At 30.8% G+C, this 1,046-nt stretch overlaps 1 protein-coding gene across 1 annotated transcript in view; it reads left to right on the top strand.

Annotated features, from left to right (window-relative positions):
- Nucleotides 1-1,046, top strand: part of LOC119588731 (NEDD8-conjugating enzyme UBE2F-like) — a gene marked incomplete in the record, with an annotated part of 10,461 nt that overhangs the window by 2,981 nt on the left and 6,434 nt on the right. The window contains 1 exon segment of the mRNA XM_037937373.1: nt 313-417. Within this exon segment, the coding sequence (XP_037793301.1) occupies nt 316-417 (102 nt within the window).

Raw genomic sequence — 1,046 nt, 5'->3', positions numbered from 1 at the left:
ATCCTAAAGGTTACCTACATATTTTTAGCAGCTACAAAATTAAGTGAAGTTTCAGATTATTTATGATCACTTAGCTGGTAATTTTTAAGTTAAGTTACATGTCAGTTCTTTGTTATATAAGATTCATCACTAAAACTTCAAAGTTAATTTTCATGAATCTGTAAACAACATAAAATCCAGGGCAATATATATATATTTTTTTGTATGAGATATTTTTTCTCCCTCCCCTCCCCCTTTCTTTTTCTAAAGGTAAAATTAGGTGGGATGTATTATCAAAGGAAAAGAGTTAATGACATGGTTTTTTCCTTCCAGATCATGATTACCTTAACCAAAAAGCTGAAATCCAGCAAGGGAGGAGGGATACCAGAGCCTCCCAAGAAGAGGATATCCATTAGAGATCAACTGCTTGTTAAAGAGGTTAGTGGAGTGCTTTGTTGTGTTGTTTAGTGGTACTGGTTTTCTCTCTTCCCTAAAGATATATCTCTTATCATGTATGTTATTGAATGATGCTATTATGAATTACCTATTTTCGAGAAATAAATGCTTTACAAGGCAGGAAAGAAATCAATCTGTTATTCTTATTATAACTGTATAAAGGTTAACATTTCTTCTTGAGTCACATATATATTCTGATGAACAGTATAAAAAACTACTAATATTTTGTTTATAAAGAATATCATTATTTTTTTTTATGACTTGATAGCAGCAATTTTACATATTTTTATACCATAAAAGAATTGTGTTCGGGTGAAAATAACCAATAACTAGGATAGGCTTTGTTCCTGAAATCTATTTACGTTCATAATTCTGTAAAGTCTTACATAATTTTGGGAATAGCATTGAAGAGAAACACAAGGTTTTATGTGTTGCATTTCCATCAATGTTTAGACTGAAGTAAGTTTTGGAGACAGTTCAGTACAAGTTCAAAAATGTCTCAATTACATATCGTCGAAACCTAGCCATTTGTAGGTATCTGCAAAATTCCTTGTTCCTTCTGCTTTCACTTGAATTTACTGAATATATAATGTTTATTCATTGCCTTTGGT

Source organism: Penaeus monodon, chromosome 24, assembly GCF_015228065.2.
Source record: "Penaeus monodon isolate SGIC_2016 chromosome 24, NSTDA_Pmon_1, whole genome shotgun sequence".
NCBI classification, from domain to species: domain Eukaryota; kingdom Metazoa; phylum Arthropoda; class Malacostraca; order Decapoda; family Penaeidae; genus Penaeus; species Penaeus monodon.
The sequence above is the reverse complement of the archived record's forward strand: the minus strand, read 5'-3'. Positions and strand labels throughout refer to the sequence as shown.